This window comes from Oryctolagus cuniculus, chromosome 2 (genome assembly GCF_051225735.1).
Source record: "Oryctolagus cuniculus isolate XC-2025 breed Fujian yellow rabbit chromosome 2, ASM5122573v1, whole genome shotgun sequence".
Taxonomy (NCBI): domain Eukaryota; kingdom Metazoa; phylum Chordata; class Mammalia; order Lagomorpha; family Leporidae; genus Oryctolagus; species Oryctolagus cuniculus.
The window spans coordinates 152,708,598-152,728,313 of NC_142868.1; the positions used below are offsets into that span (position 1 = coordinate 152,708,598).

At 39.1% G+C, this 19,716-nt stretch overlaps 1 protein-coding gene across 5 annotated transcripts in view; it reads left to right on the forward strand.

Moving 5' to 3' along the window:
- Positions 1-19,716, forward strand: part of RTN4 (reticulon 4) — a 172,360-nt gene that overhangs the window by 107,613 nt on the left and 45,031 nt on the right. For 3 of the 5 annotated variants that reach the window (XM_089326453.1, XM_070069111.2, XM_089326452.1), the window contains exons 2-3: positions 8,839-8,895; positions 10,676-13,075. The exons of 1 other annotated variant lie outside the window; for it this stretch is intronic. In XM_089326453.1, the coding sequence (XP_089182579.1) occupies positions 10,684-13,075 (2,392 nt within the window). In that variant the 5' untranslated portion in view covers positions 8,839-8,895; positions 10,676-10,683. The remainder of the gene's footprint in view (positions 1-8,838; positions 8,896-10,675; positions 13,076-19,716) is intronic. One more of the 5 variants, XM_070069114.2, reaches the window with a different exon arrangement.

Below are 19,716 nucleotides of genomic sequence, written 5' to 3' on the forward strand. Positions count from 1 at the left end.
GCAGGATGGCCCAAGTCCATGGGTCTCTGCTACCCATGTGGGCGACCTGGATGGAGTTCCGGGCTTTTGGCTTTAGTCTGGCCCAGCCTTGGGCATTGTGGCCATTTGGGGAGTGAACCAGTGTGTGTTTATTCTGTCTTTTCAAACACACACACACACACTCACACCCTCTGCCCTGTAAGTCTCTCTTTTTTTTCTGACAGGCAGAGTGGACAGTGAGAGAAAGAGAGAAAGGTCTTCCTTTTTTCCGTTGGTTCAGCCCCCAGTGGCCGCTGTGGCTGGCACACCGCGCTGATCCGAAGCCAGGAGCAAGGTGCTTCTCCTGGTCTCCCATGCGGGTGCAGGGCCAAGCACTTGGGCCATCCTCCACTGCACTCCCGGGCCACAGCAGAGAGCTGGACTGGAAGAGGACCAACTGGGACAGAATCCGGCGCCCCAACTGGGACTAGAACCCGGGGTGCTGGCGCCACAGGGGAGGATTAGCCTATTGAGCTGTGGTGCCGGCTATAAGTCTCTCTTAAAAATAAATAAATCTTTTTTTCTTCTGAACAATTTTATTGAGCAAAATAAAAGATTACATGTTTAATTTTTTAAACTTTTATTTAATAAATATAAATTTCCAAAGTACAACTTCTGGATTATAGCGGTTTTCCCCCCATAGCCACCCTCCCACCCGCAAACCATCCCATCTCCTATTCCCTCTCCTATCCCATTCTTCATTAAGATTCATTTTTAATTATCTTTATATACAGATCAACTTAGTATATACTAAGTTAAGATTTCAACAGCTTGCACCCACACAGACGCACAAGGTATAAAGTACTATTTGAATACTAGTTTTACTAAATCTTTAAAAATACATTAAATATTCTAGCAGGAGCTGAGTCAGGCTAAAGCCAGGAGCCTGAAACTCCATCTAGGTCACTCATGTGGGTACTAGGGGCCCAAGCCCTTGGGCTATCTTCCGCTACTTTCCCAGGCACATTAATGGGGAGCTGGATCGGAAGTGGAATAGCTGGGACTCAAACTGGCACCCATATGGCATGCAGGCATTGCAGGTGGTGGCTTAACATGCTATACTACAAAACCAGCCCTGAAATTATTTCTTTCGTTTTAATTCCTTTAATGCCTTTGTCAAAAATCAGTTGACCATATGAAGTATATTTATATAATGCTATTTTGTTCTGTTTGTCTATCCATATATCAGTGTCATACTATTTTGGTTACTGTAGAGTGAATCTTTATTTTTAAAGATCTGTGAAAGAGTTACGGTGTGGCGTTGGGGGTGGGTGGGATATCTTCTATCTGCTGGTTCGTTCCCCAGATGGTCACAATGATAGGTGCTGGATCCTTGAACTATTTCTGGGTGGCATACGCCCAAGTAGGCCCTCTTTCTGCTTGCCCCAGGTGTGTTAGCGGGGAGCTGGATCGGAAGGGTAGCAGCTGGGATTTCAACCAGTGCCCATAGGGGTAATAGTGTTGCTGGCAGCAGTTTAACGCTGAATCACATGCTGGCCATGAGGTATTTATTTTTTTAGATGTCGAACTAGGGATTACAGAATACCTTATTTTTTCATAATCTATCAAAAATTAATATTATACTACTTCACGTTTGCCATGTAATGTAACATCATTATATTTCTGAATACTTCTTTTATCTTTTGTGCTTTTATTGTCATGTTTTGCTTCTACATGTATAACAAAGTGTAGCATAGTATTCAGCCAGAGATTCAAAGGGACCTCTCTCCAGACATAGGAGCACATTTCTGTGAAGCTTTCTTTTGTATATTGCTCCACCTTACAAATTCCAGACAACTGAGTAGTCTCAGCTCAGCAAGAGTAGAGGTTCTTGAGCTCCTCCTCACTGTACTATGAACCAGAAAGTTCCTTCAGATAGAAAGCTGGGGCAGGGACCAGCACTGTGGTATAGTGTGGTTAAGCTGCCATTGGCAGTGCTGGCATCCCATATGGGTTTTAGTTTGATTCCTGGCTGCTCCACTTCCAATCCAGCTCCCTGCTAATGCACTTGGGAAAGCAGCAGAAGATGGCCCAAGTTTTTGGACCCTGCATCCACATGGGAGACCCTGAAGAAGCTCCTGGCTCCTGGCTTTGGTCTGGTCCAGTGCCAGCTATTGTGACCATCTGGGAAGTGAATCAGTGTATCAGGAAGATCTCTGTAACTCTGCCTTTCAAACAAAATAAATCCTAAAAGAAAAATGAAAAGAAAGCTGGGGCAACCATCTCACAGGCTTTCCTTTTCTCTGCATTCATAATCCTGTACTGCCCATTTTCAATATCAAGACAGTTGCTTCATATATTTGGTCTGTATTTGTAGTTGTTTGTGTTGGAGGAGTCAGTCTTGTGTAATATTTTCCTTCCTCCCTCCCTCCCTCTTCCTTCTCTTTCCTCCTCCTTCCTTTTCTCCCTCCCTCCCTCCTGTCTTTCCTCCCTCCCTTTCTTTTTTCCTTTCTTCCTTCCAAGAGGTCTTCCATCCTCTGGTTTACTCCCCAAATGGCCGCAATGGCTGGAGCTGAACTGATCAGAAGCCAGAAGCCAGGAGCTTTTTCCCGGTCTCTCATGTGGGTGCAGAGTCCAAAAACTTGAGCCATCTTCTGCCGTTTCTCAGGTGCATTAGCAGGGAGCTGGAGAGGAAGTGTAGCAGCCATGAATTGAACCAGCGCCCATATGGAATGCCGGCACTGTAGATGTAGTTTTACCCACTGCACCACAGCACTGGCCTCTGTAATTACCTTCATAGCCAGAGACTGAAATTCTTTTCTATGGTTTTAACAATTGTCTGACTTAAAGTTTTTAAAATTTATGTGAGAGGGAGGGTGAGATGAGGGAAGGAAAGAGAATTTCCTTCCATGGGTTCACTCTTTATTTATTTATTTTTTTTTAACTTTTATTTAATAAATATAAATTTCCAAAGTACGGCTTATGGATTACAATGGCTTCCCCCCCATATCGTCTCTCCCACCCGCATCCCTCCCCTTTCCCACTCCCTCTCCCCTTCCATTCACATGAGGATTCATTTTCGATTAGGGTTCACTCTTTAAATACCTGTAATTGTGGGCCTGGGCCAGGCCAAACTCAATCAGATCTCCCATGTATGTGGTAGGGACCCAGCAACTTGAACCATCACCTGCTACCGCCCAAGGTGCACATTAGCAGGAAGCTGGAATCCAGGATGTGAGCGTCTTAACCTACGGCTTAACTACTAAGACAAATGCTTGCCTCGTTCTTTGCTTTCTTTCTTTTTCTTTTTTTTTTTTTTAAAGATGTATTTATTTATTTGAAAGGCAGTTATAGAAGCAGAGGCAGAGAGAGAGAAAGAAAGAGGTTCTCTCTCTGGTTGAGGAGTGAACCATTGGATGGTTCACTCCTCAAATGGCCACAGTGGTCAGAGCTGGGCCGGTCTGATGCCAGGAGCCTGGAGCTTCTTCTGGGTCTCACATGTGGGTGCAGGGGCCCAAGGACTTGGGTCAACCTGCTGCTTTCCCAGGCCATAGCAGAGAGCTGGATTGGAAGTGGAGCAACCGGAACTCGAACTGGCGCCCATATGGGATGCTGGCACTACAGGCGGCAGCTTTACCGGCTATGCCACAGTGCTGGTCCCTCTTCTCTATGGTTTTAAAATGCATTCTGTCCACGCCCCACTCTCTGCCTTGTGCTATAATTAGATGTGATTTTTACTGACCAATTATATTGATAAAAATTATGTTGATAAAAATTTTTGCAATGAACTTAACCAAAGAATATACTCCGTGTGTGAGTGTATGGACTAATATTAGTAAGATTGTGATAGCATGGTTTTTTTTTTTAAAAACTGATAAATAAGTAATTAAAAATGGATGGAGGATCCGCACTGTGGCATAGCAGGTAAGGTTGCCTCCTGTGGTGCCGGCATTCCGGCATTCCATAGGGGCTCCGGTTCAAGTCCGGATGCTCTACTTCCAATCCAGCTCTTTGCTGTGTCCTGGGAAGGCAGTAGAAGGTGGTCCAAGTCCTTGGGCCCCTGTACCTATATGGGAGACCTGGAAGAAGCTCCTGGATCCTGGCTTTGGCCTGGCCTAGTCCTGGCTATTGTGGCCATTTGGGGAGTGAACCAGTGGATGGAAGACCTCTCTCTGCCTCTGTCTCTATGTAACTCTGCCTTTAAAATAAATAAATAAATATTTTAAAAAATTTTAAAAATGGATGGACCATTTTAACTCATTTTAAAAGGGATATATTTAAAATCATATCTCTTCAGCGACCTTTAATTCTGAAACATCCTGTGTGATGGAAGTAATTAGCATTCAGTGTATGTTGGACCAAAGCAGTTAGTCTAAAATTAACAGGTTTTGGTAAGGAGATGAATCTAGTGTTTGGACCACTGTGAGAGACAGATCATTTGGAGAAATATGTTTTGTGAATGGTATTCATCTTTTATACTATCATTATATGTAGTTTCATGATTCTGCTTGTTTATAGTGACAGTTAAATTGTGTTTTTCTAGTTTGCCATTAACTAGCTCTGTGACTAAGTTATTCATTTCTCAGAGTGTAAGTTACTGGAAATGTGGTAGAAAAGCCAAAATAAGATGAGCATGTTTTAGAAAGAAAAGTTAAGTATGGTAAATCTGGGGTTTAAAGGATATCAATATTCAGATAATGCTGTAGGAGGAAGTGTTGGCGTTATTAGGAAGATTTATGCTTGGTTAGCACAGATGACATATGAAGAATTGTTGAAAAGTTTAGGCAGTTAAGTTGGGGCCATATGGTAGAGATAGTCTGTATCTAAGGCTTTGTATCTAGGATTTTAAGCTAAATGTGCATAACTAGAAGCTTTTAAATGTTTTTGAGCAAGAGGGTATAAAGAATTTTCTTTTGGAAATACTTGATAGCAGTAGAATGGAGTGACTTATTGAGAAAGTTCTGGCTTCCTCTTTACCTGTTATTTGGTGAAAATTAATTTTTTGTTTTAAAAATAAGCCACTGTGGTTTTAGTGTGAGCATAATTAAGTCTTCGATTTAGTATTATCTTTGATTAAAAATCATTGATTCCTTGTGAAAATCAGTCTTTTACAGAAAAAAGGCTAAATTCAGTAATTTCTATTCAAAAGGAATAGTTTTTAAAGATTTATTTATTTGAAATAGTTACACAGAGAGGAGGAGAGGCAGAGAGAGAGAGAGAGGTCTTCTATCCACTGGCTCACTCTCCAGTTGGCCATAATGGATGGAGCTGTGCTGATCCGAAGCCACAAGCCAGGAGCTTCTTCTAGGTCTTCCATGTGGGTGCAGTGGCCCAAGGACTTGGGCCATTGTCTACTGCTTTCCCAGGCCACAGCAGAGAGCTGGATCAGAAGTGGAGTTGCTGGAACTCAAACTGGCGCCCATATGGGATGCCAGCACTGCAAGCGATAGCTTTACCCCTGCGCTGGCCCCAAGAATTTCACAGCTTTTGACACATGACCAGCGTTGATTAGAATTTTATTTTTAATAACCTTAATTTTATATTAATCATTTTAAAACTCTGAATTTATATAATAAAGTTCTGAAAAAAAAGTGTATTATAATGTTTAAAGGAAAGAGAATGGACTTGTAAACTCTGAATTCTGATTTCAGACCTATCACTTTTAGTTTTGTAAGTTGGGGAGATTGGTTCTCTTAGGCCTGTTTCCCCATCTGTGAAATGTGGATAATGGTAGTATGCATCTAGTTTATTGGGTAGTTTGAGGTTTGGATGAGTATCTACAACAAATATGTCTGTCTAACACATTATCTGGCTCCCATTAACCTCTCTATAAATGTTATTATATTGTAAAGGAGAAGTAATTAATCAGTCCAGTATTTCAGGTGATTGCAAAGTACTTTGCTGAATAACAGTTTATTTTGTTTCAGGAGAACAAACTTGAAGGTTGTAAAGTAAGATGAATTGACAAAATTGTGCTTGTGCATAAACATATCCCTCAGAAGAGAACGCACAAGGACTTGGGAGTTAGGTTGATTTGAACCCTGGCACTGTGGCCTCTTAGCTCTGCCATTTAGGGCAAATTGTTGTCTTACCTACTCCCTCACAACTTGAAAGAAGTATACTTTTTTCCTCTTTTCTTTTTTTTTTTTTTAAACACATTAGGATATGAGATACAGAATGGCAAAGTTGTAACTTTCTCAGGGTTACACAGTTGTAAGTGATGGATCAGGGATTTGAATCCAGGCAGTTCAGTTTCATGATCAGTTATTGCTTTAATAGGAATCTGACAGCTCTCTTTTTGAAGACCCAAATGGTAATCCTTTTGAATTCTTAGAACTTTTAGAAATGCAGTATTTATTTTGTGGTTAATTTTTGATTGAATTCCATTTTAAAACTGATTTTTTTAATTTAATGAGTATTTGGAATGCCAATTTAAAAACTTTTTTATTTGGCCAAATGTCAATAATGATAATTTTTACTATGAGAGATTCTGGTAATAGATAGAAATACAGATATGTTTTTAAAAATACTTGAAATTTCAGCACTAGCTTAGGTGTTTGTTTTCCCTCTAATTTTCCAAATATACTAGCCCTGTGTTGTCTAGATGAAAAAGGCAACCATTTTGTTAAGAGTTAACTAAGAACACATAGCAAGTTATCTTTTTTAAAAAAATATTTAATTGAAAGGCAGTGTGACAGGATGGGAGAGAGATCTTCCTGTCTGCTAGGTCACTTCCTAAATGACCACAACAGCTGAGGTTTTACTAAATCTCCTTATTTCTTTATTTTCTTACTGGGGATGAATTGCCCATCCTACTTACTGTTCTAGGTTACAGGAGACTTTTTTAAAAAAGATGTGCTTGTTTGAAATGCAGAGTGACAGACAGACAGATGGAGAGAGTTCACTCCTCAAATGTACACAATAACTGGTACTGTGTCAGGCTGAAGCCAGGAGTCAGGAACTCATGCACCTGAGCCAGCATTTGCTGCTTCCCAGACATGTTAGCAGCGAGCTGGATTAGAAGAGGAGGAGCCAGGACTCCAACTGACATTCTCATATGGGGTTCAGGAGTCCTTAGCAGTAGCCTAACCCTCTGTGCCACAGTGCCCACCCACAGGAGATTGTTGAAAACGTACATGATGGAATTCTCTTTACTGCCCCATCTAAGAATCTTTGCTGTACTCTATTGTGCCATGTATAGATTTATCTAAAGTATATGTGTCATTGTGAAATTAGTTCTCTTATGCATCAAGGGGAATTACCCTTAGAAAACAAGTCTATATTCATGATAGCTGTATCTTTGATTTTTATATATCTTGGTCACCCTTGTATAGCTTGTGCTTGCAGATAGAAGTGTCATCCATTTTTTTTTTTTTTTTTAAGATTTATTTATTTGAGGAGCTTGTGCTGTGGCCTAGGGGGTAAAGCCACCTCCTGCAGTGCCGGCATCCCTGTAGGTGCTAGTTCCAGTCCTGGCTGCTCCACTTCCAATCCAGCTCTCTGCTATAACCAAATCCTTGGGCCACTGCACTTGCATAGGAGACTTGGAAGAAGCTCCGGGGTTTGGATTGGTGCAGCTTTGGCCATTTGCGGAGTGAACCAGTATGTGGAAGACCTCTCTCTGTGTCTCTCCCTCTCTCTCTGCCTCTAACTCTGTCTTTCAAATAAATAAATCTTTTTTTTTTAATAAAAAATTTATTTATTTGAAAGGCAGAGTTACAGAGAGAGAGGAAGAGTCAGAGAGGGAAATCATCTGCCGGTTCACTCCCCAAATGGCTGTAATGGCCAGGGCAGGGCCAGTCCAAAGCCAGGAACTTTATCTGAGTCTCTCACTTGATCACATCCTCTGCTGCTTTCCCAGGCACATTAGCAGGGATCTGGCTTGTATGTGGAGCAGTTAGTACTAGAACTGGTACATATGGAATGTCTGCATTGTAGGCAGTGGCCCAACCCACTATGCCGCAACTCTGCCCCCCCCCCCCCCCCCTTTAATGGATCTTCTCTGCCAAAGGAATAACTTCTTGTCATCCCTTGGGCTATTTTAAAGTCTTGTCTTTGTCTAGCGTAAACCATAGAAGAGCTTTAGCTTCGGATCTTCCAGCTGCAGGAGCAAAAGGACAGTCTACAAGGTTAATATACCAATATATGGTACAGTTGATACTCAGGTTGCCATAACAAAATATCATAGACTGGGTGGCTTCACCAACAAATCATTTTCTCATTGTTTTGGAAACTGAAAACTCAAAGGTCAGGGTGCTGGTAAGGTAGGAATAGGTTTCATTCTTTTAGTTAGTTTTGTTTTTATTTATTTGAGAGGCAAAGAGACAGAGCTCCCTTCCCCTTGTCATTTGGATAATGGCACATTAGGATTAGTGTCTTCAAAGAACAGTGTACAATGATTTTTAGAAACCTTTTCAACATAGACATCTAGAACATAAGAGAAAAATGCATAATTCTGTGGAAGTGTTCTATATTGAACATATGCCAGTAACAAAAGATTAAAGAAAAGTAGTTACTAGTTGTATTCAAGTTTATCTTTAATTCTTGACTTGACTAGGACAAGACAACTTTACCTATCTGAAAATATGAGTACGCCTTAGCTACAATGTATTAAATGAGAAGAGTATCTTAAAGCTGCTTTGGTCCATGAAGTTTCTTTAACATAAACACATTATTTTGCATTCTGTGAATATTAATCAACTTTATATGATGATTTATCCAAATTACTACTTTTCCTAACTTCCTTTCCATCTTGGCCTTTTCTCTAAAGTTTTGTTAACTTATTACAAACTGAACCCTTGCTTGCTCCTTTTTCTGATCTTTTGTCTCTTTCCAACCTGTCTTTATTTCTGCTGAGGTTATATTCTATTTGTTTTTCAGATGAGACCCTTTTTGCTCTTCCTGCTGCATCTGAGCCTGTGATACACTCCTCTGCAGGCAAGTTCTTTTCTGCCAGACTTTTATCTTCTGTGTATTCTAACTTTAACTCTTTGTGTTAACTCTATGTAGAGTAGTTGTATTTACTAAAAATTAGCATGGTTCCAAGAATGTTTATCTACTGAAAACATCAAAATTTGCATATTATAAGCCGTGTCTGAGGGAAAAATGGGCAGAACTGATTGATAATGAAAAATAAAAAAGAATTCTTGGATCCTTGATCTAAATTTACTTATTGACCATTCTTTTTTTTTTTTTTTTCAGATAGTTTACCTGTATATAGCCAAAAAGCTTTTATGTAAATGAATCTAGTCTATGGAATTTAATTATCTAGTGCCCCTTCTTTTCTATATTCTTAGTTAAACTTTTCTCAAATCTTCTCTTCCTCAAAACTAGTTACGAGTAGCTTTTCTCAATTGATAACACTCGAGGCTCTTCTTAGACTTGATTCATGTCTTTGCATAGTGTGTAATTGTCTCTGTAGCCATGCACATTTTAAAAGCTTACTTAGTTTTTTGATATATAATTGTATATATTTATAGGATACAGCATGATATTTTGTTACATGTATTTGAAGATACTTCAGAAAGTTCATAGAATATGGAATTAAAAGTTTATTTTGGGCCGGTGCCGCGGCTCAATAGGCTAATCCTATGCCTGTGGCGCCGGCACTCGAGGTTCTAGTCCCTGTCGGGGCGCCAGATTCTGTCCTGGTTGCTCCTCTTCCAGTCCAGCTCTCTGCTGTGGCCCGGGAAGGCAGTGGAGGATGGCCCAAGTGCTTGGCCCTGCACCCGCATGGGAGACCAGGAGAAGCACCTGGCTCCTGGCTTTGGATCAGTGTGGTGCGCTGGCTGCAGCGGCCATTGGGTGTGAACCAATGGGAAAGGAAGACCTTTCTCTCTGTCTCTCTCTCTCACTATCCACTCTGCCTGTTCAAAAAAAAAGTTTATTTTGGTGCAAAAATGTTTCAATCTATAAATATGAAGGGGTCTTCATAAAGCTGAAAAATGTGTATTAGGAAATACTTACGTGTGGATTTTTTTTTTTTGAGATATTAAATGTATTTGAAAGGCAGAATAAAAGGGAGGGAGGGAGGAAGGGAAGGAGACAAAGAGGGAAAGAGAGAGATACCTTCCATCTGCCGGAGCCTGGAACATCATTCTGGTCTCCCATGTAGGTGGCTGCCTTCCCAGCATATTAGCAAGGAGCTAGATCAGAAGCAGAGCAGCCAGGAATTAGCTGGCGCCCATATAGAAAGCCTGCAAGGCAAACAGCAGCCCAAACCCTTGCCACAATGCCGGCCTCTGTGTATGGATTTCAACTTTGTTTTTGCACCAAAATAAACTTTTGTATCAATTCCATTTTCTGTGAACTTCGAAGTATGTATCAAGTATATTGTAGAAAGATCATATCAAGCTATATAATGTATGCTTCACCTCAGATACCTACCATTTAGTTGTGATGAGAGTATTTAAAATTCTCTTTGAGCTATTTGGAAATATACAATATATTATTCTTAACCACAATGCTGAGTAGTAGCCATGCACCTATTTTACTGACAGATAGCTTAATATTTTCAGAAGTGATTCAAGTCTACTTGTTATTTATTAATTAAATTCTATTTTAATTAATTAAGTTAATTAATTAAAATGCTATTAACATTTCATTTTAGTTAACAGTTAAGTCTTTACTAACACTATTTGATTGAATCTGTCAGAAAGCTTGCATAACTCTGAGAACACTGGCATTTTCTAACTTTCCTTTCTGTCTATGGCCACAGAACAAATTATGGATTTGAAGGAGAAGCCAGGTAACACTGTTTCAGCTGGTCAAGAGGATTTCCCATCTGTCCTACTTGAAACTGCTGCTTCTCTTCCTTCTCTATCTCCTCTCTCAGCTGCTTCTTTTAAAGAACATGAATACCTTGGTAATGTACCAGCAGTATTATCCACGGAAGGAACACTTCAAGAAACTTTAAATGAAGCTTCTAAACAGCTCTCAGAGAAGGCAAAAAATCCATTTGTAGATAGAGATTTAACAGAGTTTTCAGAACTAGAGTATTCAGAAATGGGATCAAAATTTAGTGGCTCTCCAAAAGCAGAATCTGCCATAATGGTAGCAAACCCTAGGGAAGAAGTAATTGCAAAGAATAAAGATGAAGAAGAGGACTTAGTTAGTAATAACATCCTTCGTAATCAGCAAGACTTACCTGTGGCCCTTACTGAGCTGGTGAAAGAAGAGGACAAAGTTATGTTTCCAGAAAAAACAATGGACAGTTTTAATGAAAAGGAAGCTGCAGTAGAAGCTCCTATAAGGGAAGAGTATGCAGACTTCAAACCATTTGAACGAGTATGGGAAGTGAAAGATGCTTATAAGGAAGATAGTGGTATGCCGGCTGCAGGGGGTAGTATAGAGAGCAAATTGGAAAGTAAAGCGGATGAGAAATATTTTGCAGATAGCCTGGAGCAAACGAATCATGAAAAAGAGAGTGAAAGCAGTAATGATGATACTTCTTTTCCCAGTACACCAGAAGCTGTAAAAGACGGTTCAGGAGCATATATCACATGTGCTCCCTTTAACCCAGCAGCAACTGAGAGCATTGCAACAAACATTTTTCCTTTGCTGGAAGACCATACTTCAGAAAATAAGACAGATGAAAAAAAAATAGAAGAAAAGAAAGCTCAGATTGTAACAGAGAAGAATATTAGCACCAAATCCTCAAACCCTTTCCTTGCAGCAACACAGGATTCTCAGACTGAGTATGTCACAACAGAAAATTTATCAAAGGTGACTGGGGAAGCAGTGGCAAACATGCCTGAGGGTCTGACACCAGATTTAGTACAGGAAGCATGTGGAAGTGAATTGAACGAGGCTGCAGGGACAAAGATTGCCTATGAAACAAAAATGGACTTGGTGCAAACCTCAGAAGCTATGCAGGAATCACTCTACCCTGTAACACAGCTTTGCCCATCATTTGAAGAATCTGAAGCTACTCCATCACCAGTTTTGCCTGACATTGTTATGGAAGCACCATTAAATACTGTAGTTCCTAGTGCTGGTGCTTCTGCAGGGCAGCCCAGCTCATCACCGTTAGAAGCTCCTCCTTCAGCTAATTATGAAAGTGTAAAGCTTGATTCTGAAAGTCCACCCCCATATGAAGAGGCAATGAACGTAAAAAAAATATCAGGAATAAAAGAAGAAATTAAAGAGCCTGAAACTACTGATGCAGTTGTTCAAGAAACAGAAGCTCCTTATATATCCATTGCATGTGATTTAATTAAAGAAACAAAGCTGTCTAGTGAACCAAGCCCAGATTTCGCTAATTATTCAGAAATAGCAAAAGTTGAACAGCCAGTGCCTGATCGTTCTGAGTTAGTTGAGGATTCCTCACCTGATTCTGAGCCAGTTGACTTATTTAGTGATGATTCAATACCTGAAGTTCCACAAAGACAAGATGAAGCTGTGATACTTTTGAAAGAAAATCTCACTGAAACTTCATATGAGTCAGCGTTAGAATATGAAAATAAAGAAAAACTCAGTACTTTACTACCTGAGGGAGGAAAGCCGTATTTGGAATCTTTTCAGTCCAATTTAAGCACCACAAGAGATAGCCCATCACCTGATGAAGTTTTGACATTGACCAAAAAGGAGAAAATTCCTTTGCAAATGGAGGATCTCAAAACTGCAGTTTATGCAAAGGAGGACTTACTTGTTTCTAAGGAAGCCACAATAAGAGAAAGTGAAACATTTTCAGATTCATCTCCAATTGAGATTATAGATGAGTTCCCTGCATTTGTTAGTTCTAAAACTGATTCTTCTCCTAAATCAGCCAGGGAGTACACTGACTTGGAAGTATCCCACAGAAGTGAAATTCCTAATGTCCAGGATGGAACTGGGTCATTGCCCTGCTCAGAATTGCCCCGTGACCTTTCTTTCAAGGAGGTACAACCAAAAGATGAAGATAAAATCTCAGATGAATTCTCCAAAAATAGGTCTGATGTAGCCAAGGCACCCTTACTTCCTCCAGATGTTTCTGCTTTGGACACTCAAACAGAAATAGGCAGCATAGTTAAACCCAAAGTTCTTGTGAAAGAAGCTGAGAAAAAACTTCCTTCTGACACAGTGAAAGAGGACAGATCACCATCTGCTATATTTTCAGCAGAGCTGAGTAAAACTTCAGGTAATTAATCTATACACTGATTTGTGATTTTGTACTTTTATAAAATTTTAACAACAGAACATTCTACACTTTGTGCCCTATAATACTTTTTTAGTGTCTAATATATCACATTGATAATTCTTTATCACTGTCTCAGTTGAAGGTTTTAGTGCTTTATTTCCCCCTCTTACACTAATCACCCTTGCTGTTAACTTTTTCACACGGTTATTCATTAATCACTTTTACATTGCATCATGGCACTAGAAAACACATTTTAAAATTAGAATTGGTTTCAGTATCTCTTCTTCTGGGTGTGGGGACTTAATTGTTTTTCAATAGCGTGAAGAGCCAGAGATATTAAACCATTATTTTCAGATAGATTTTTGTTATACTAGAAATTATTATTTTTGAGGAAAACATGGCTGAAGCAAGCTTTTTTTTTTTTTTTTTTTTTAAGATTCATTAATTTACTTGAAAGGCAGAGTTACAGAGAGAAAGAGAGAGAGAGAGACTCTCCATCTGCTGATTCAATCCCCAGTTGGCCACAACAACCAGAGATGCGCCAATCCAGAGTCAGGAGCCAGTAGCTTCTTTGAGGTCTCCCAAGTGTGTGCAGAGGCCCAAGCACTTGGGCCATCTTCCACTGCTTTCCCAGGCCATAGCAGAGAGCTGGTTCGGAAGTGGAGCAGCTGGAACTTGAACTTGCACCCATATGGCATGGTGGCACTGCAGGCGGTGGCTTTGCCCACCATGCCACTGTGCCAGCCCCTGTAGCAAGTTTTTAATATTTCAGTATAGTACAGTACTATTCCACTAACTGATATAAGGTCAGGCATTTTGAGTGTAGATATTTTTTAGAAAAGCATAAATCGAAGTGTTTGGGTATGAATTCTTCCAAAAAGTTCTAGTTCTCATCCTCATTTTTTTCTCTTGACTCTATATTTCTCATATAACTAACTTGCTTAAAGTGATATGCACATATATTTTTTATTTTATTTTTGCAATTAAGTTGTAATTTGTTTTCTGTAAAATCTAATATGTTGGGTGTATTTGCTGGATATACTTACGTACTGAAGAAAGAGTAGCATTAGCAGCAGAGAAGTCAGCTTAGAAAATCTTTTTTTTTTTTTTTAAAGATTTACTTATTTGAAAGGCAGAGTTAAAGAGAGGCAGAGAGAAAAGTCTTCCATCCACTGGTTCACTCCCCAAATGGCCGCAACAGCTGGAGCTGTACTGATCCAAAGCCAGTAACCTGGAGCTTCCTCTGGGTCTCCTATGTGGGTGCAGGGGCCCAAGGACTTGGGCCATCTTCCACTGCCTTCCCAGGTCATAGGAGAGGGCTGGATCGGAAGTGGAGCAGCCAGGATTCGAACTGGTGCCTAAATGGGATGCTGGCACTGCAGATGGAGGCTTCAACCCACTCTGCCATAGCGCCTGCCCCTAGAAATTCTTGTAATCCAAGAGAAGGTTATAAACACTCAGGCATTGGGCTGAGTTTGGAGACAGAGGACTTAATTTCTGGTGGGTATAGATATGAAGGATAAAGATAAGGAGGAAGCATTACAAATGACCCTAGGGGGTTCCAGGTTCCTGGCATGAGCAGCTATATGGATGGCAGTATGAGAAAATGAGATCAGGAGAATGAGAAACAGGTTTAAGGGAAGATAAATTCCATTTTGAATATGTTAGTATTCAAGTACTTCAGGTATCCATGAAGCCATGGATAGTATACTTGGTAAGTTATGGATATTATGAGGGACTTTGGCTGGGTTGTATGTGTATGTTTTTCATGATCTTGACATTGAAATCAAAGCTGCAGATATAAAAGAGGGAGATCCAAGATAAATGAAAGATTTAGCAGGGAAAGAAATGATTAATATTATCATACTACAGAGGTCAGTTAAGATAAACCTTTGAAGTTTGTGAAAAAGTACTGAAAGTTTTGGCATGACAGCAGCAAGTGGTTTGAGAAGGCTGAGCTGGCACTGATAATTGAATGTGAGTTGAGCCAATGTTGACTACTCTCAAGAAGCGTGAGATAATATAGAAAGAGCAAGCAAGTGGGTAAGTATAGTTTTTTTTGTTTGTTTGTTTTTGACAGGCAGAGTGGACAGTGAGAGAGAGAGACAGAGAGAAAGGTCTTCCTTTGCCGTTGGTTCACCCTCCAATGGCCGCCGCGGCCCGTGCATCGCACTGATCCGCTGGCAGGAGCCAGGTACTTATCCTGGTTTCCCATGGGGTGCAGGGCCCAAGGAGTTGGGCCATCCTCCACTGCACTCCCTGGCCACAGCAGAGAGCTGACCTGGAAGAGGGGTAACCGGACAGAATCTGGTGCCCCAACCGGGACTAGAACCCGGTGTGCTGGTGCCGCAAGGCGGAGGATTAGCCTACTGAGCCGCGGCGCCAGCCAGTATAGTTTTGAGGAGGGGCTTTGTTATTTTAAGATGGGAGGGAATGAGATCACAAGTTCAGGTAGGGAAACTCGCTTTAGAAAAAAGAAGGGATAAGGTGACTGGCGCAATGGATAGCGCGTTGGACTTCTAGTGGTGAAAGAAAAAAGGGATAATACTTTGCTTATAGGAAATGGAAAAGAAATTGTGGATGTTGATATAGGTAGGGTTTTGTGATTGGCAGTTAAGGGAATTGTTTGATGGTTTATGTTTATTCCTTAAAGCAGAATGTTGTGTAAGAACTTACTTAAAAAGGGTGCTGATTCAAGTCCTGGCTGCTCCATTTCTGATCCAGCGCTTTGCTAATGCACCTGGAAAAGCAGCAGAGGATGGCCCAGGTGCTTGGTACCCTGCATCTACCAGGGTAGATCAGGAAGAACCTCCTGGCTCCTGGCTTCAGATCAGCTCAGCCCTGGCCTTTGCAGCCATTTGGGGAATGAACCAGTGGATGGAAGATCAATCTCTCTGTCTCTCCCTCTCTAATTCTACCTTTCCAATAAATAAATAACTTTTTTTAAAAAAATTCTTTAACTAAACCTTTTTTTAAAAGTTATGCTTCACAGATTTGTATACACTTCTTTTTTTAAAATTTTTATTTATTTGTTTGAGAGGCAAAGACAGCTCCCATCTGCTGGCTCACTCCCCAGATGCCTTCTTTGTCCCCAAATGGGCCAGGGCCTGAAGCTGAGAATGAGAAACCCATTCAGATTTTCCACGCTGTGGCAGGAACCCAGTCACTTGAGCATCACTGCTGCCCTTCAGGGTCTACATCAGCAGGAAGCTGGAGTCAGGAGCTGGAGCTATTGAACCCAGGAACTCTGAATGGGATCTGGGTGTCCTAAACTGCATTTTAACTGTTAGGCCAAAATGTCTGCCCCTATGTACAATTCTTGCATGTGTCCATGAATAAGAGCTTTCTTTTGACGTGCTTATGACTTAAAATATTTCCTTGTATTTTTATAATTTACTAGATGCCTTTGAGTTTTTTCACTAAAGCTAAGATTTAAATATTTTGGTTAAAATATTTTTAGTGAGCAAATATATTTAGATTGTTTTTTGTTATTTTTGGACTGTATGATGTAAGCAGTTAATCTGATAAAAGCTTAAGTACTCTGAAAATTAAAATGTTTAAAAGATTGATTAGAAATAGTTCTAACTAGAATGCTATTACTAAATGTACAGTGTAACTTACTAAAATAACCAATTATGTTTACTTTAAAAAAGTGACATTGTTAAATTTGTAAGGATTTATTTAGTGCTTATTGTAGAGCCAATAGAGATAAAAAAATATTTACGTACCATAAACAATAGGCACCATGACATACAGAGTCGTGAAAAACTTCATTTTTGGCCTTTTAGAGTCCTGAATTCTAATCCTGGCGTTTTCATTGATGTATGACTTTAGACAAATGTTTTAATCTGCTAAAGCCTCAGTAATTTTAGTGTAAGTTTATGTCTATGTTCCTGAATTGGTATATATGAAATACATGGAATTTGTATACCTTAATTTTTAAAAAAAAATATGTTAACAACTACAAAAAAAGTTTCTCTCAAGGACTTTCAGTGAAGTCAGGGCATCTGAAGTTTATGAGTTAATCTGAATTATATGTACTCATTATACACATTTGAGAAATGTAGAACAGCACTGAAATGAAAAAATGTACAATCATACTTCCCAGACGTAATCATTACTAATTTTTAAGAACGTATTTCTCTAGTCTGTTTTCAGATCACATGTATACTTTGTGAGTATAAGCAAAATAAGTGTTTACCAGGTTGGTGTCTTCATATTAATCATAAGCTTTCAAAAACATTAATTTATATAATGCGATCATTGCAATGTGTTGATTCTTCTGAATGATTTTTGATGGTTAGTGTTTCTTTGTAAAGATATAATTTAACTAGTCACTTTGCTAATGCTGAATCCTTCCATTGTTCCTGATTCTTTAAGTAATGCTGTTGTTCCTAACCTTTATATTTAAATGTATTTTTTGTGTGTTTTAATTATTTTCCATTACTACAAGTAAAAACCTGGATAAATGGAAACAAGCACATTTAAGAGTTTTTGATAAAAAATTGGCTACCAGAAAAATTGCACTAATAAATATCCCTGTCACAAAATGAGAAAAAATACCCATTTCTCTGTTATCATCAATAATTGATATTCTTTATTTTTTGGATAGATAATATTCCCATATCTCACAAAATTCATTAAGTTCAAAATCTGTTTGAGTTGCTTAGCCACTTAGTGCTTTTCCCGAGTCTATGACTTATTCTTCCACACATTCAGTACTTCATATGTTAAAATAATCTCTACCAGTTTGGTAGGGGAAAAGTGATGTTTTGCTATTTTGCTATTTTGCTTGATTGCTAGGGATTGTGAATGTGTTGCATATATTTATTGGCTATTTGTGTTTCTTTTGTGAATTGCTATATATATATATATGCACACACACATATATAGTGTGTGTGTGTAAATCCAAACTCTTGTTAGTTTTCCTTTAATTTTTTTAAAAGATTGATTAATTTATTGGAAAGAGGGTGGGGGGAGGGGCAGGGAGAGAGTGAATGAGAATATCTTCCATCTGCTTGTTCACTTCCCTTAATGACTGGGCCAGACTGAAGCTAGGAGCTTCTGGGTCTACCACATGAGTGCAGGGGCCCAACCACTTGGGCCATCTTCTGCTGCTTTCCCAGGCACATTAGCAGGTAGCTGGGTCAGAGCAACCAGGACTCGAAACAGCACCCATAGGGAATGCCAGGACTACAGGTGGAGACTTAACCTTCCAACTTATAGCACTGGCCCCCTTCATTTAATTTTCCATAAGATTTTTATTGTACTTTACATTTTAGTGAGCGTTTCCATTTTCACAAAAGAAAATCTGTACCTTTTTTATTTGCCTGTTTTTAGTTTAATTAATTATGATCTTTCAAAAATTGGTTTTGAATTGTGGTCAGAAATCATTTTATCTCACAGACCTTTTTGATGTTGGAGTTGACTTTCTTAGTTCCATTCTATTCTAGTTAGATCCTAGTGCCAGGCTTGCCTTGGAATAGCCTGAAAATTGAGAGCCTGGTCTTTGCTAAGATTGCCTGCTGTGTGGATTGGTTAAATCAACTGTAGACTAGGGGTGTTGGTGCCATCTAGTGTTGTTGATTAAAAAGGAGCTCAGTGGAATGCTTTGTAATCAACTATATGGAATCAGTTTACCAAGAAATTTAGTGACCTGTTGGTGTCTGCTTCACATCAACAAATGACTTTAAAAATGATTTTATAATCGAGTTTGAATCTTGACATCTTTCACTGAAGCAAATGCTTGAATCATGTTGTAAATAATGTGAAATGACCTCACAGATTCCCCAAACCTGTGTACTTTAGTGAAAACCGCAAAGTTTTAGATGATCTGTTCAGAACTTAATGACTTCATTTTTGAGTTCTGAATTTAGAAATGCTTAGAATCTATAGGAATATCTGTATTTATTTTAAATTATAATTCAGGAAGCCAGGGTTTATTTAGTTTTCATTGAATAGTATCACTTTCATTTTTTTTCTCTATGGATTTTAGAATTCATTTTTAGTAGCTGCTGTGGAATTATTTATATACCTAAAATGCTCAACATTTTTCCATATGTATTATAGAATAAAGTCTCTTCATTTTTTAAGATTCATTTCAGCAGTTAATGTTGAAGTACTATAATTTAGTCCATAGAGGGCATTATATTACAGCATATGTTAGGGGTTTTCAGTTATTTGATACCTTTTAGTAATGAAACGTGTTAAATTACATATCTTTGTATAGCCCAGAATAACCATGTTTTGAAACAAATTTAGAACTACCCTGTAATTATAATTGTTTCTTTTTAAAGAAAAGTTTCCTGTTCTTTATAGCCAGGGCACAAAATAATTATTTTAGCTACAAGAACAGTATACAATCAATTTCTAATTTGAGAGGAACACTTCAGTAAATGGCTGCTTCTGTCTAATTTTTTTTCTCTCTCATATCTCTAAACATTGTAAAGAAAATAAAGGAAAACAAAAATTTGAGTTCTTCTTTAGTTCCGAAGCAAAGGAAGGAAAAAAATAGAAAAGAAGGGCTGGCCCGAGAAGACTTTGGGGTTTCTGCCACCTGTTCTAAAATACTCTACTTTGTGAAATCCTGCCAATTAGATATAATCCTAAAATGCATACACACAGTTTCTAAGAGGAATCTC